The sequence below is a fragment of the Carex rostrata genome, chromosome 10 (genome assembly GCF_964058835.1).
Source record: "Carex rostrata chromosome 10, lpCarRost1.2, whole genome shotgun sequence".
NCBI classification, from domain to species: domain Eukaryota; kingdom Viridiplantae; phylum Streptophyta; class Magnoliopsida; order Poales; family Cyperaceae; genus Carex; species Carex rostrata.
The window spans coordinates 7,334,550-7,349,129 of record NC_135927.1 but is presented as its reverse complement, the minus strand read 5'-3'; the positions used below and the strand labels follow the sequence as shown (position 1 = coordinate 7,349,129).

At 32.9% G+C, this 14,580-nt stretch overlaps 1 protein-coding gene across 4 annotated transcripts in view; it reads left to right on the top strand.

Moving 5' to 3' along the window:
• The window catches only part of LOC144560520 (putative laccase-9), a 54,831-nt gene extending 40,458 nt beyond the window's left edge, over window positions 1-14,373 (top strand). For 2 of the 4 annotated variants that reach the window (XM_078309743.1, XM_078309742.1), the window contains exons 2-5: window positions 11,873-12,024; window positions 12,099-12,472; window positions 12,674-13,642; window positions 13,887-14,097. In XM_078309743.1, coding sequence (XP_078165869.1) covers window positions 11,873-12,024; window positions 12,099-12,472; window positions 12,674-13,642; window positions 13,887-14,017 — 1,626 coding nt within the window. In that variant the 3' untranslated portion in view covers window positions 14,018-14,097. Of the gene's footprint in view, window positions 1-4,251; window positions 4,473-11,872; window positions 12,025-12,098; window positions 12,473-12,673; window positions 13,643-13,886; window positions 14,098-14,162 lie in introns of those variants that run through there. The other 2 variants (XM_078309740.1, XM_078309739.1) reach the window with 2 other exon arrangements.
• The last annotated feature ends 207 nt before the right edge of the window (window positions 14,374-14,580 follow it).

Genomic DNA, 14,580 nt, shown 5'->3' with positions numbered 1-14,580 from the left:
AATGACAGGAAAGAGGACGTTATAATATTTCTTTTTCTAAGTATGATGCATGCGCAGACAAAAGTGACAAGTATTGGTCTTATGACCTTCCGTAACCAATAAAATAAACATTAATTAATTACTTACATTATTCCAATGGTGAGATATTATTATAAGATTATAAGTAGAGTATCTGAAATTACAAGTTAAAATATTAAAAAGTATAAATTAAAACATTATTTTTTATAGAGTACCTAATTAATCAAAACATTCTGTTAATTCACCTATTCCAGTTTGTTCGTTCGTCTTATTTTTCAATAGTTTGTTCATATCTGAGATTAGCATCCTATAGACATCAACATCTATACATTAGAGTACTGGTTATTCAGTTTGACCAGAAATCTATAACTTGCATATATATATATGATATATGTGTCTTAGCAATTTTCTTGGATGAGCCGCTAAAGTTGAAAGGTCATGAGAGGAGGTTGATGCTTATCCTAACTTAGTTGTCAAAAATAATATTTGAGGTGGAGTATAAACATGGGAAATCATATCCACCTCAAATATTGTTTTTGACAAGTACTAATTAAGTTAGGATAAGCCACTACCTCCTCTCGATCGTGACCTTTCAACTTTAGCGGTTCATCCAAGAAAATTGCTAAGACACATATATCATATATCCTAACTTAGTTGTCAAAAACAATATTTGAGGTGGAATATAAACATGTGAATCTCTATATATTTCTGGTCAAACTGAATAACCACTCTAAGGTATAGATGTTGATGTCTACAGGATGTTAACCTCGGATGTGAACAAACTATTGAAAAATAAGACGAACGAACAAACTGAAATAGGTGAATTAACAGAGCTAACAGTGGGCGTATAAAAAAGTTCTATATTATATAATTTTCTACAACAAATGATAATTATACTAAACTAGTAGGGCTAGAACATATCACTATATTATATAATTTTCTACAACAAATTTCTCCACCTTGTTTCGATTTAGAATGTTTTTTTTTTTGACATTAAAATGATAATTCTCTTATGAATTTATCTGATAATTAGATAATTATCTTTTTTTTTTTTATGAAAATCTCGCACTTGTATTAATTGAACATAAGATCTATGCTTTAGATTACATTTTTAATACTAGAATTTAAAGCCGTAAATCCACTGTTATTAAAACCGAAGCGGACCGGAATAAACCGGACCCGGAACCAAATCCGGTTTGCTTCGAATAAAGGACCACATATACATACAAACCAGAAGAAAAAAAAAACCGGACAGTTTTCACAAAAATCAGTGAACCGGTTTGAATTGGTTCCTTCATTTTTAAACTTTTAAAGTTTGACTTGCGTGAACTCCTAGCCTCCTAGGGTCATTTATTGCTTTTACCTTTCCAACAAAAAAAGTAAAAACCAAGTAACATGGGTTAATCCGTGAACAACTCTATGTTGTCTTTTGTGTTGCTACAGGGTATTATCTTTCGAACAATTATGTGTTCGATAGTTGTCGTGACATTATTTTATAAAAAAATAAAATTCAAACTGTACAAATTTTTTTAATATGGATTGTTGATGATTCTTTTGTATAAAAATAAATGAAGAATTTTTACGATGTTAATTTTTTAATTATAAATAAAATAAAGGTATAAAACTGTAAAATCTTCTTGATATTTTATTTATATAATATTAGAAATAAGCTCAATCGATATTAAGCTTCGAAAAAATATATTTTTTACATTTTGATACCATTAAATATAGAGTTGGTTTTCACTTTCCTATTTAGTGTTTTTTTAAATCTTAAATTATTAATAATAATAAAAATCAGAATGTTGCATATGAGAATGTATCTTACTGACTTAATTGGATAGATTTAGGTTCTATAAAAAAAATTGAGAAAAAAATGTTAAAAGATACACATTTGATTATTGAATGTCAATTTATTCAGTTTTGAAATTGAATTTTTAGTTATTTAGCTTTATTGCTGATTTTGTTATTCATTGGACAAATTAAACTTTTATTTGATGTTAGTTTAAAATATACATTTTTATATCCTTGCACTTAGCTAAATTAATCAAGAGATAATACTTTCATTTTATTTGGACAATAACATGTCTATTTATTAATATATTTAGTATTATTAAATAAATCAGCAATTGAACCGGTTGAACCACCGGTCCGACCAGTGAACCATTGAACCAAAGCTTTAGCGATTTGATGTCCCGTCCAGTTCTGATAACATTGCGTAAACCCCATCCCTTCATCTACAGCCTAATTAAATGCATCTTGAGTTCCGCCACGTGTTTTTTGTAAATACTGAACAAATCAGGGTTCTAAGTGAAACTTTCCTTCTCTAAAAAAAAATACATGCCAGGGCCTTTCACTAAAAAAAAAATATGTAAAGTTGAAAAATAGTAAAATTAAGAAGGACGGGATTGTAATTTTCCGCAAATCCAAACTCCTGGGCAGACCCATCTCGTCTCCTTCCTGCACACTTATTTCTTCCCCTTCTCATTTCTTCTCCTCCGCCTTTCACTCAAATTGAATGGGACTGCGCCGATTTAGATTCCTTCTCCTACGCCTGCGTCAATTTAGATTTGAGACCCCCAAATGAAATTTCTGCGATTGAGACTCCCCTCTATGAAACTTGAATGACATAGCATAGTCCAGCACTGTTCATCCGAAATTTTTGCTTTGAATCGGTTAAACTCGGAGTAAACTCGGACGGAAAATCAGAAAATCGGCCGAGTCAAGCACTGTTCATCCGATTTTTTCTGAGAAACTCACATAGGAGAGAGACTTGGGTAAAACTCAGCCCGGTCTTGTCCGACTTCGAGTTGACTCGGAATCGGCCGATTTTTCGAACCATAATTACTCACATTATTTTAATGGTGAAGTACTACTATAGAATTATAAGTTAGAGTATTAGAAATTACAAGTCAGAACATTATAAAGTATAAGTCAAAGAATTATTTTTCATCTAGTACTTAATTAGTTAATGAGTTTAAACGTACCTGATTAACTATTAAATCCGATTTGATATTTTTTGCCCTCTCAAGAAAATTCTGAATTCGTCCATGCTTGTCATTGGCTGTGAGTCCCAGCATGCCGTGTTTTTTCAATACACTGCAAAGATCTAGAAATCTGCAAGTTGTTAACCTCAGATATGTTGCGATGTACAGGTTATGTCAAGTTTGATAGCAGATTTAATTATTTTCTTGTTTAGGGTGGTTAATTTAAGGTGAAATTTAACTCTTTTAACCAGTGAATCTCTATATATTTCAGGTAAAAATTTAACAACCACTCTAAGGTTTAGGATGTTAAAATAAAAAAAAAAGACGAACTAACAAACTGGAATAGGTAAATTAACAAAGCTAACGGCGGGTATATAAAAAAATTCTGCGTCAAAACAGTGAGAGGAAAAAAATGTAACACAAACAAAAAGGTGTGGGGCATCCTTGAAAAAAGAAAAAAATATATAAATTGAAGACACGCAACTAGGGGTGTCTATGGGTACGATACGTGGAGGTGGAACCATTTTCATACTTATATTAACTAAGAATTGATCTTATTCATACCCTACTTTCATCTTGTTCAATTATAAAATATATATATATTCATAGTATAACCTTCAGAAAGCTGACATGTGATGCAAAATTCAGATGCTAACACCTGAGCTGACATTAATGGATTACTCATTTGGACCAAACAATACATTATTGTCAGAAAATAAGGTGAGCATATATTTTCTTTGAAACATGAAATATTTCCATTTGCGGAATTGAGAAAAAGGCAATAACAATGAATAAGGAAGAAAACAAGGAAATGAATTCGTTGATATATATGTCTCCAGCGTTGATACAGGCATACAGCAATATGAAAGAAGAAAATTAAATAAATTGGATATAATATTGGTATATTTATATATAATATATTTCATATAATTACCCGTTACCTAACGGATATGAAATAACCTTTACCCATACTCATACCCGTTTATCTAACGAAAAAAAATCTTTACCCATATCTATATTCAATAAACTAACGAAAAAAAAACCTTACCCATACCCGTCTTATCGAATACGATACGGATAGGGTAAACGTGTGTCATTGACACCCCTACACGCAACATGATTATCAGTAAATAAGAAAACTACATTATTTCAATGGTGAGGTATTACTGTAGGTCATGTGACCCCTCGTAATCAAACATGTTTTTGGAATTCCTATAAAAACCACCAATGGATGTTCTCTAAAACTCACTAAACCAAATTATTATAACTAATATTGCTCTAACAGTCTCCTCGGAGGAAGGAAACAACCCAAGAAAATATTGAGCAATATTGTTTTTGGTTTATTTTTAATTTTCAAGCACCATGTTTTTTAGTAAGCTTTTCTCGTTATGGCCAATAGCCGTTGGTCTAATGCTATGTTGTTTGTTATCCATCCCCTGTGGAGCCAAGATTCATCACCGTACTTTTGTTGTAAGTGATTTCTCAGCTATCACAATTCACAATGTCTTGTATAATTGTTATTTTATATTTTTTAAATTCACGAGTTATAGATTGAATATTCAAGAAATAATATAAAATTTTCAAAAGAAATATAGGACTTGAGAAATAGAACTTACTATAATTGAGAGCTAGACTTTTCAACTTAGACTTTAATATACATTGTGGAACTAATTAAAAACCGGACCGGAACTCATGATAGGCGACCTCGACAGCTACTTGGGAGGAGCCAATTATATTACTTGCGGAAAATTCTTTCCGAATTCTAACCACCCATGATAGACTTAGACCACCTTTATAATTTGCATCTGACATATGTGTTTTTATAAACTTTTATTTATATAAGCATGATAGGTCCAGACAGCAATTTTTCTCTGTCATATTTATTTTTTGTTGATTATCTGACAATTATTTATTTATGAATATGTATTTGTAAGTTATCTGCTTTGTATCTGTATTAGATTTTGTTTTAAATTTTGACATTTGTTTACTATATGTATTCTTATTCCTACCTGCTCATTCAAAGACGGATACAAATTTGATATTAGCATTATCCACTCAGAATTCCCTCTGTTTTCACCCCTTGATTAAGGCACTATACGTGCATAAAAGGAATGAGTGAGGCTATGGTATTTTGAAAAGTGTGAATCAGTCTACTATTGATCTATCTCAGTTTGTAAATTCTAAACAGAATTTTTTTTTAAAATATCATCAAATTTAACTATTTGAACGAAATAAACATGTTGGATTCGATTGTTATGAAAATAGCTTCACACCGATCCACAAGATTAGTGGAGGTAGAAACTACTTTGCTCCATCATACTTACTGCCTGGATAGTTGGTGGAGTTTTGTTTTGGAAACAGCTCCAGCATGCTTGTTTCGTTGAAATATTTAAATTTGATTCTATTTATAAAAAAAATATATCTCTAAACAGTTGATCCGAATCACTTAAGATAATCTCCATATTAAAATATGTTTGGAGTTTAAATTTTCATTTTTTAGACAGGTTGAAAATCACTATTTTTTGGGGTTTCAAAATCTTTAGATCATGTGATATTTTTATATGGAGATTATTTTGAACTCTTCGAATCAATTGTTTGAACTTTTAATTTTAAGCGGATATATATATATATATATATATATATATATATATATATATATATAATTAATTCATAGCATGGTGCCGTTTCATATTTTGAAGTACCGTAGCCTCACTCATGTCGTATTATCATGCAGGTTGCATTCTTTGATGTTGTTTGATGCCTCTTATAAAAACCTTGTTGCATGCTCTTTTTTTTATACCTTTGTCTTGAATTTATGAGTTTGAGACACAGAAGATGAATGAGAAATTGTATATTTCATTCTTAATCTAACTTGTACAGTGGGCTCCTTATATAGTTGGAGAAAAATAAATACAACAGTAATATGCCTATCCTATACAGTAAGCTACAATACTAACGGTAACTTTTTATAACTAGTAGCTCTATTTAATTCTAAACGGGTCTAAAGCTTAACGGGTCTGACTTGTGCTTCATTCTCAACACTCCCCCTCAAGTTAGGCGTGTAGATATCGATCAACCCTAACTTGCTTAGATTTTCTTCAAATTGTTTCGGATCTAAACCCTTTGTGAATATGTCCGCCAATTGTTCTTCACTTCTCACAAATGGAGTTTCAATTTCTTTTGCTTGAATTTTTTCTCTAATGAAGTGACAATCCACTTCGATATGTTTCGTTCTTTCATGAAACACCGGATTGGTTGCTATGTGTCGTGCCGCTTGGTTATCACAAAACATTTTTATTGGTTATTGAATTTTAATTCCAACGTCCGCAAGAAGTTGTTTGATCCAAGTTAGCTCGCTTGCGGTGGATGCCATGGCTCGATATTCCGCCTCGGCGCTTGATCTTGCCACGACACTTTGTTTCTTGCTTTTCCATGTGACTAAATTTCCGTCTACATATGTGCAAAAGCCGGTTGTCGATTTTCTATCAAAACTTCCGGCCCAATCTGCATCGGAATAGCCACACACATTATTAGAATTGTTATTCTTCATAAAAATCCCTTTTCCGGGTGTTCCTTTTAAATATTTTAAAATTCTATTTATTGACTCCAAATGGGGTGTTCTTGGAGAATGCATAAATTGACTAATTTGGCTTACGGAAAATGATATATCCGGTCGAGTTACGGTTAGGTATATTAATTTTCCCACAAGTCTTTGAAATTGATTTATATCATCTAATGGTTCACCTTCTTCACTATTCAATTTATGCCTACCGTCTATTGGTGTTGATGTCAGTTTACAACCTAATTTACCGGTTTCCTTTAACAAATCTAGGATATATTTTCTTTGAGAAATAAAGAGACCATTTTTGGAATGTGCTATTTCTATTCCTAGAAAATATTTTAAATAACCAAGGTCTTTGATGTCAAATTTTTCCTTCAAGTGAATTTTTATTTTATTGATTTCTTCTTGGTTGTTTCCGGTGATTATAATGTCATCAACGTATACTAGAATAATGGTAGTGTTATTTCCTTCAATTTTAGTAAATAAAGAATGATCGGCACTACTAATTTTAAAATTAAAAGAAATTAAATGAGTGCTTAGTTTGTCATACCATGCTCTTGGAGATTGCTTCAATCCATAAATTGATTTCTTCAATTTGCAAACTAAATCACAATTTTTTTTCTTTTTCATGACCGGGAGGTAAGGACATATATACCTCTTCTTCAAGTGTTCCTTGAAGGAAAAACATTTTTAACATCCATTTTGTACAATTTCCAACCTTGGTTTACCGCAATAGAAAATAAAATTCTTACGGTATTCATTTTAGCCACGGGTGCAAATGTTTCATAATAGTATATACCGTAAGTTTGAGTATATCCTTTGGCAACCAAGCGAGCTTTGTACCGTTCTACGGTGCCATCGCTATTGTATTTAATTTTGTATATCCATTTACAACCTACGGGTTTTTTATCTTTTGGTAATTGAACAATTACCCAAGTTTTATTTTTTTCAAGAGCTTTCAACTCTTCTTTCATGGCTTTGTTCCACACGGGATTTTTCATGGCTTCCTCATATTGATTTGGTTCTTGTCCTTTCTCAATTGAGGTTAAGAAGGTTCTATGGTTGGAGGATACATTACCATATGTAATAAAATTTTGTATAGGATATTGTACCTTGTAGGTTATAAAATCCCTTAGCCTCGTTGAGGGTTGTGTTGTTCGAATTGACCTTCTCAAAGGTGCTTCTTCAACATTTCTATTTTCCTCACTTGAAGAAATTTCCTCTATTTCTTCATGATTTACACTTTCATTTTCATTTTCGGTTTCGGGTGCAACCTCATTTTCTATTGGTCTTACCTCTTCTCTTGGTGAGTTAAAATAAGGAAATGTAATTTCCTTAAGAGGCTCTATAATATTTTCCTCATAAATTTTTTCTTTGTAATATGACTCATTTTCAAAAAAAGTTACACCTCTAGAGATGTACAATTTTTTATTTATTGGGTCATAACATTTGTATCCCTTTTTTTGTGATGAGTAACCCAAAAAAATCGCTTTAATTGAGGTATAATCCAACTTGTCTTCTTTATTTTTGTGTACATAGCATGTGCAACCAAAAATTCGTAAATGCTCAATGTTGAGTTTTCTTTTGTAAAGAATATCTAATGGACTCTTATAATCTAAATTAGCACTTGGCAATCTATTAATCAAATATGTTGCGGTAAGAACGGCATCCGACCAATAAGATTTTGGTACATTGTTTTGAAATAAAAGTACCCGAGTCATTTCAAGCAAATATCTATTTTTCCTTTCGGAGACACCATTTTGTTCGGGTGTATAGACACATGTTGTTTGATGAAAAATCCCTTTTTCTTTGAAAAAATTTGAGAAATTTTGGTTTATAAATTCCGTTCCATTATCGGATCTAAAAGTTTTAATTTTTGCTTCATATTGATTTCCTATGAAGTTATAAAAATCTAAAAATTGTGAAAACACTTCACTTTTATTTTTTAATAAATATAACCAAGTTGTTTTAGAGAAGTCATCTATAAAGATAACAAAATATTTGTATCCATTAAAAGAGTTAATTGGAGCGGGGCCCCATACATCCGAATGTACTAAATCAAAAGGTTTTTCACTTTTACTACTTGATAAATTAAAAGGTAATCTAGTATGATTTCCTAATTTACATATTTCACAATCATTATTATTTAAACTAGAAAAATTAAAAAGACTTTTTAAGATTTTATCGGAAGGATGTCCAATTCTTTTATGCCAAAGAATGCTCATTTCTTCCTTTTAAGCATTGAAATTAAATTTTTCTTCATTCAAAAAATAGAGTCCATTTTCCAAATATCCTTCACCAATTATATTTTTTGTTATCCATTCTTGAAATAACATCTTTTTTGATGAAAAAATAAGTTCACAATTTAATTCTTTTGTGATTTTACTTATGGATAATAAATTTGATGCACAATCTTTTATATACAAGACATTTGGAATTATTTTTGAGAAAATATTTATTGAACCCTCTCCAATGATTTCCATTTTTTCACTATTTGCAACCGTAACAAATTGTTTAGTTTCGTATTTTCTAAAATCACTTAATAAATTCTTATTTTCGGTCATATGGTCAGTTGCTCCAGAGTCTAGAATCCATTTAGTTTTATTTAATGAAAGAGATAAGTTTGCAACAATACCAGATGACTTGTGTTGATTTTTATCAAGCAACGTAGATAGTTGTTGAATGAAGTGCCTCAGTTGATCCAGAGAGCCCAATCTCATCAAATCATTTTTTGGTTCTTGCCTCATCAGATCCGAACCATCTCTTTTATTTCCTTCTCTCTCTGAGTTCAACTCCGCGGAAAAACCCTTTTTCTTGTCCTCTCCATAGCCGCCTCGCTCCCCCTGTCTCCGATCTCCACCTCGCCTTGGCGCCTTCGGTCGAAGATGTGGGTGGAGAAACCAACATCCATCATTTCTATGACCCTCCTTGCAATTTTCACATTGAATGGTTGTTTGATCTCCCCGTATTTCGACCGTAAGGTTAGGGCTCGGTTTTGCAACGCCGACTGCTTCGGCCCTGGAATTATCGGAGAGATGCGAGCTTTTGGGTTTGTTGATTTCAGAGGGATTGGCTGTGGACGACAGATATTTAATAATTACCTCTTGGAGGCAACTCATGATTTCCATAAGGGCTTTTTCTTTTGTTTTTTTTTTAGATTTGGGTTTTGTTTACTGATTTTTCTGGTATTCACTGATCTCCTTCTTTCTGGTTTTGCTAATTTTGCCCCTCCCCCTTTTTGTTGTTGTACCAATTTACTGGTATGAGGGGTTTTGTCGGTTTGGGTGGCTGGTACAGTTCTTTGTTAGCTGTACTGCTCTTTGGTGATTTGATTTTTTCGGTTTTCAGCTGCTGATGCTGTTGCAGATTTGCTGAACAGATGCTCAGTTTTTTCCAAAGTCACAGTTCTTATCTGTGATTTTAATTGTTTGATTTTTTGTCTTGAGTCAGGATTTTAATTCCGCTTTGATACCATGTTGAATTTATGAGTTTGAGACAGAGAAGATGAATGAGAAATTGTATATTTCATTCTTAATCTAACTTGTACAGTGGGCTCCTTATATAGTTGGAGAAAAATAAATACAACGGTAATATGCCTAGTAAGCTACAATACTAACGGTAACTTTTTATAACTAGTAGCTCTATTTAATTCTAAACAGGTCTAAAGCTTAACGGGTCTGACTTGTGCTTCATTCTCAACACTTTGCTTTTCTATATATTATTTTCTTGTTGCCACAGTGTCATCTAACAAAAGACTTGATAGCTACTAGCTCACTCAGATAAAAAATTCATGTTTTTCTATAAATTGAAAATGATATGCCCCCAAGCATCCATCTCTGAACGTATTTGTCAACTAGTTCAACTTCTAACTATTTTGTTCTGAATCTACTCTAAACCGAAACGAAAAAAAATTCATGACTCTTTTTTTCCTCTGATCAATCTCATTCATTTTTTTCGACGATTTGTCAGTAACTTTTACAAATCTAAAACTACAAATATTTTCTAGTTGATTTTCTCTTTCAAATGAGATCAATGATGCAATACTTTTGAAATTTATATATTCATATCATTGGTATAAAGACTGCACTTCGAACCTTTTAAAGAATTGCCCAACTCTTTTTATATCTTCAACTAGTCTCGTCCATTTTTCCGACGATATGTTATGAATTTTGTAAATCTAACACTACCAACGTCTTCTACTCGACTTTCTCTTTCAAATGAGATCCATAATTTAGTATTTTGATTAGTTATATTCGTGTTGTTGTTTTTTCTTTTCTTAATATGCAAGATTTAAAGATTTGCACGCGCCAACTAGTGCCAGTTATAAATGAACTAGCTGTGATCAAAGATAACCAGGGATTGAATCTGGGGGGACAGTTGTCAGGTTCTGATACGAAATTTAATATAAAAGAAATTGATTTTGTATATTAGTGAATTGTTACAGGCTATACATGATGTTATATAGGCTAATTGTAAATTAGCCGTTACACTCTTTCCTAAATTACAATATGCAATATTGCTGTTACTCTTTCCGAATTACACTAGATTTGACACATAATAGGATACAAAGATGTACACAGCTGTACACTCCAAACTTGTTAAGAATTGTCACATATTGGATCTGATTTGATATTCTTAATATCTTCAATTGGTTCCTACAAAACCTTAATTTTTTGGTTCTCAGAAAAGTTTTTCCTGAGAAAAATTACAAATCATATTTTTCATAGTTCAGTGGTACAAATGTACAATTCAATCCATACGTATAAAAATATATTAGAAACCCGATTGAGAATTATAATTATAAAAAACTGTGTATGGAACCAATTCAAGGATTAATGAACTAATTTCTAAGCTTTTCTCTTGTTCTATATCGCAGTGCCGCCATTATATATTGTCTTTATTTTCCTCAAATTCACTCATCTCTCTAACTTAATACTACATTTCAATTCGAATTCACAATCGCTACATCACTGACAGTCACAAGATTAACACGAGTCAGACGAGTTTCAGGAAAAAATTCGCTCAGGCGAGAAAATTACTAGAAAACCGGCTTGTCATCATCCGATTCAGGCTTTGGTTTACATATAACACAATTAAACAATAAAATACACTCCAGCGCTTCCCAAAGGAAACAATATGAACTTAAAAAAAATAGTCAAATCTTCTATGTTTTTCTAGCAAGTATGCATCACAAACCCATGTAGTGATTGGTACCAGTCCAAAATAAAATTTATTTATATCGATAACATGAAGTATGAACTTTTGTAACTTGATATGTATAAACTATTTTGGTTTTTCTCTTAAACAGATTCAAGAAGCTACCTACACCCGGCTCTGTCACACAAAGAACATTCTAACTGTCAATGGATCATATCCGGGACCCACTATCTCCGCTCGCAAAGGCGACATAGTCTATGTAAATATCATCAATAGAGGGAACAAGAACATCACCATCCACTGGTACTATATATACAGACATAATACATGCATAAAGAATATGTTATTTGCACTATTAATTCATCTAATTTCTATAGGCATGGCGTACACCAGCCGAGGGACCCGTGGGCAGATGGACCGGAATACATTACCCAGTGCCCTATCCAGCAAGGATCCAAATACACACAACGGATCCAATTTACAGAAGAAGAAGGCACACTGTGGTGGCACGCACATAGCGAATTTGATCGTGCTACTGTTCACGGTGCTATTGTTATTTACCCGAAGCTCGGAACCACCTTTCCCTTCCTCAAACCCCATAAAGAATTCACGCTGATTCTAGGAGAGTGGTGGAACAAAAACATAACAGATGTCTACGAAACTGCAGTTGTGTATGGTGGTCAGTTCGATCTGTCTGATGCCAACACCATCAATGGACAGCCTGGTGACTTCATGCCATGCTCATCAAATGGTAATTTATTGTTCCTGATACAACAACATGTTTAGTTATAATCCAAGTTTTTAATGCTTCATAAGATGGAGTTTCTATTTGACAATGTTTGTTAGTTGTTACTTCATGAATTTATACAAAAATTAGCAACCAAAATTATTACCTTTTTGAAATACATTGTGGTGTAACTACATATATTTTTCATATTTATTTTTGTTGCAGACACTTTTAAGGTACAAGTTCAACAAGGCAAAATGTACCTCCTCCGTTTAATAAATGCAGCGATGGAAAATGAGTTCTTTTTTGTGGTTTCTGGCCACAATGTAACGGTGGTTGCAATTGATGGTAGCTATACAAAGCCTTATGTGAATGAATTTATCATGATCACCCCGGGCCAAACGATGGACCTCCTCTTATGGGCAAATCAATACCAAAACTCATCTTCCCCCTTCCGTTATTACATCATCGCGTCTCCATTCTTTGATGCAAGTTCTTCAGTCCCTAGATTTGGCAACAGGACTGTAGCTATTCTAGAATACAAAACTAATAATTCCACGCCATCAATAAAACCGGTTGACACCTCCACACCAAAATCCAATGACACTAATGCAGCAGCCGCGTTCACTAGCGGTCTTCGCTCGCTGGCCAACTCAGATGACCCAGCTGTTGTAACTCAAACTGTCGATGTCAAAATGTATATCACGTTATCTGTGAATGAAGCATTGTGCCCTAACAACTCATGCGCTGGTTCAAACGGTACTAGATTTGCTGCTAGTTTGAACAATGTTAGTTTTCAAAACCCGAAAATTGATGTGCTAGATGCATATTACTATTCTATTGCTGGTGTATACACCACTGACTTCCCTGACATACCACCACGCTTCTTCAATTTTACTGATGTCAGAGATCAAGCGGAGCTGAAATTTGTTGATAAATCGACAAAAGTGAAAGTGGTCGAGTATAACTCGACTGTAGAGATTGTGTTTCAGGATACTAACGTATTAGACACACAGATTAACCATCCAGTGCACTTGCACGGCTACAGCTTCTATGTCATTGGAAGTGGACACGGCGATTTCAACAACACAACAGATCCTCTGAGTTACAACTTGGTCGATCCACCATATCAGAACACTTTGGGTGTGCCGACGAACGGTTGGGCCACTATCCGCTTTAGGGCAACTAATCCGGGTAAGTTTAATTTAATATCAAATTTATTGAATTTTTTTATTGATGTAATTTTGAAAATCATAGGTGTTACACAACTACAATGAGAACGGACTGTTTAGCAATATTAGATTAGATAGTTGATCCAGAGTACTTAAATAGCTTGACATAATTAATCAAATAGTAGATTAGTTACTGTTACAAATTGTTGTTTTGGGTGTTTTTCAGACACTAATCCTCACATATTTTGGTTTTGCAATTAAATTAGGAGTTTGGTACATGCACTGTCACTATGAAACACACGCAATCTGGGGAATGGATGTTGTGTTTATTGTAAAGGATGGTAATAGTACTGAGGCAACAATGTTGCCTCCCCCTGCTGACAAGCCTCCTTGCTGATTTTACTCAAGCATTGTATTCTTTTTTATTCCAAAGGTGAGTTTGCACTAGTTAATATATTATATATTGGTAAGTAAAATATATTTTCCTTGTTAAAATTGTGATTTGATTTTAACTTGTTATACATTTGTAAATTGATAAACAGATGAATAAAGATAATATAGGAAAACGACAGCGGGCCGGGAATAAGCTGGATTGAGCAACAAGGAGATCCAAATTTTAAAGGAGGTGTTAAGAGTTGTCACAAAAAAATAAATCAGAAATTAAGTAGAGTTTATTGTCACATGAGCTTCTTTTCCTTGTACTCTGAGCTTGCAGTAATTAATTTTAGTTTAATTACTTGGATGGTACACAATATCCATAGATGAATTATTTCCATGCAGGCCCAAAATGGAACTCAAGTAATTGGGCTCACAAGCAGAATTATCTCATGGAAGAAAAATCAGAGTGATAAAATGCGAAAAAGTTTGACTTCATATAGTGCACTTGTCATATATTTCTTCCTATATTGTCTTTAATATTTCTGCAAAACTGACAGCCGCTGTCAGTATTTTGAAAAAAAA